Source organism: Enhydra lutris, unplaced genomic scaffold (assembly GCF_002288905.1).
Source record: "Enhydra lutris kenyoni isolate GAN:26980312 unplaced genomic scaffold, ASM228890v2 scaffoldscaffold13, whole genome shotgun sequence".
NCBI classification, from domain to species: domain Eukaryota; kingdom Metazoa; phylum Chordata; class Mammalia; order Carnivora; family Mustelidae; genus Enhydra; species Enhydra lutris.
In genome coordinates, this window is record NW_019154097.1 from 49,405,253 (window position 1) to 49,407,594 (window position 2,342).

The window sequence follows — 2,342 nt, forward strand, 5'->3', positions numbered from 1 at the left end:
TCCCAACCCCCACGCTGTTCAAGGGTCAACGGCTATTTATAACACGAGGCCCATTTCGATGGCCTTGCACGTCTTTCCGGGTGTTTTAATCGGGAAGCTGATATGATGCAAAATTAGGCATGTCTCATTCGCTCCTGTGTCCAAAAGTTAGAAATTCAGTCAAAAGGGAGACAGATGCCTAAGCAAGTGCAGAGAGGAAACAAGGGCAGGTAAGTCCTTGTTGCAGCTGGAAGGGCCTACGGACGCCGGTCTGGGAGGGAGCATGGCCTTGGGCAAGTGCAGGGCCGCTTCTCTCTCTCTATGATGATGCTACGGAAGGCAGAGGCCCAAGAGGGGGTCTCCTTGGTTCCCCGTCAATCTCTATTTTCCGTGTGGAGTAAAAGGTTCGCAGGGTCTTCTGCGACTGATGGGATCAGTGTGTAAGAGTTTGGGTGGAACAGGGACGGTGGGAAACAGTGGCTGGACACGGAGGAGGGCTCCATGTGGTGACAAGCATGGGCTTGCAGCTGGGATGCTCTTCTGTCCCGAGGAGTGAGGGATTCCTGAAGTCTCCTCCTGACCAGGGTCCCCTTTCGCCACGTGGGAGTGATGAGCCCAAGGAACAATGTACAAAGCAGGCAGAATTTCAAGTTTTTATCCAGTCAGCTCTGGCTCTGTCCTCACGCCTCATCACATTCACTGAGTAGATTCTGCTGGGTTTTCCTTAAAACGTTCTCCTTTTCCAAAGCTGGTTGGGTCTAAAGAACACCAGACTCAGGAGGGCCTTGAGATTCTGTTCAGTTGATCCACAGCAAGCCCCCTGCCCCAGATGACTCCGTTACCTAGAACAAGGAGCTGTCAGTCTTGGTAATAAATCAGCCAGGTCCTTGGAGAGGAGCAGGAAGGCTTGCTTTACCTATCCTTGGATTCACAGTGAAGAGGTGGCCTTGCCCTCCTCCCGAAGGACCCGGAGCAACACGCCCACCCTCGTTATTATCCTCTCTCCCTAACAGGATGTGCGGCAGATTCCTGAGGCAGCTGCTGGCTGAAGAGAGCCGGCATGCCACTGCTGTGGGGCGCCTCTTGCTCCCCGTGCTCCTGGGATCCCGCCTCGTGCTACTGGTGGCCAGCGGGACCGGGATCTATGGCGATGAGCAGAGTGAATTCCTGTGCCACACTCAGCAGGCGGGCTGCAAGGTCGCCTGCTACGATGCCTCCCACCCCTTCTCCCCGCTGCGGTTCTGGGCCTTCCAGGTCATCTTGGTGGCTGTGCCCAGCGCCCTTTACGTGGGTTTTACTCTGTATCATCTGATCTGGCATTGGGAAGAATCAGAAAAGGCAAAGGAGGAAACGCTGATCCACCAAGGGGAAAAGAGCAGAGATGCCTCCAGGGCGGGAAGCCCCAGGCTGCTCTGGGCCTATGTGGCACAGCTGGGGGTGCGGCTGGTCCTGGAGGGGGCAGCCTTGGGGATGCAGTACCATCTGTATGGGTTCAAGGTGCCCAGCTCCTTTGCCTGCCGTCGGGAGCCTTGCCTGGGTAGTACAACCTGTTACCTGTCCCGCCCCTTTGAGAAGACCATCTTCCTAAGGACCATGTTTGGGGTTAGCGGGCTCTGTCTCTTGTTTACTCTTCTGGAGCTTGTGCTCCTGGGCCTGGGGAGATGCTGGAGGACCTGGAAGCACCAGTCTCCTCCTTCTAACTACTGCCCAACTGCAGAGAGCACCAAAAAACACAAGGAACCGACTGATAGCTTCCGGCCAGTGGAAGCCAAAGAACCGTTCCGAGAAGCAGGTGAGAAGGCACCGATGTCCCTCCTTCTTCCTGCCTCTGAGGTCTCTGTCCTCATGATCTCCCACTGCAGGTCCCTCTACCTCTGGGAGGCACCCCTCCTGCGTGTTACAAAACAGAAAACCAGGTTCTAGGCAGATGTCTTCTGACCCCTGTTTCCAGCCCATCCCCCCACCCCCACCCCCATTGGTTTGACCATTCCTTCCAATGAACCAGGACCAGGGCGCTCAGTCAGTCTACCTCCCGCCTTTCCATTTAGGCCTCTTTCTACTTAGAAAAAGTCTCAGCTCCCACTTGCTTCTCTACTTTGCAGAGTTATGAAGCCACGTGCCTCACCTCGGAAGGGAACCCTACGACTGGATCTTCTTCTGCACATCCAGTGAGTGGGGATTTACTTCCGTTGACAAAGCGGAGGCTGTTGAAGCATCTCCAAGGGCCACGGCAGGCCACGCCACCTGAAAAGCTTCCTGGGAGAACTCTTGCTCCTGCCTTCCCTGCAGAATCTTCTGGTGTCAGAGGCAGTTATCACGGGCTTGGTTCCAGAGTCAGCCGGCAGAGGCCTCCATAAAACTGT

General features: G+C 55.5%; 1 protein-coding gene across 1 annotated transcript; it reads left to right on the forward strand.

Annotated features, from left to right (window-relative positions):
* The first annotated feature begins 805 nt into the window (after window positions 1–805).
* LOC111145607 (gap junction protein gamma 3) lies at window positions 806–1,902 on the forward strand. Its single transcript, XM_022500614.1, has one exon. It carries the CDS (start codon window positions 994–996, stop codon window positions 1,900–1,902), a length of 909 nt encoding a protein of 302 aa, XP_022356322.1. The 5' UTR covers window positions 806–993.
* The last annotated feature ends 440 nt before the right edge of the window (window positions 1,903–2,342 follow it).

Bases quoted from the DNA above. Each gene is read 5' to 3' on its own strand.
- LOC111145607 (XM_022500614.1), top strand. From the start codon at position 994: ATGTGCGGCAGATTCCTGAGGCAGCTGCTGGCTGAAGAGAGCCGGCAT.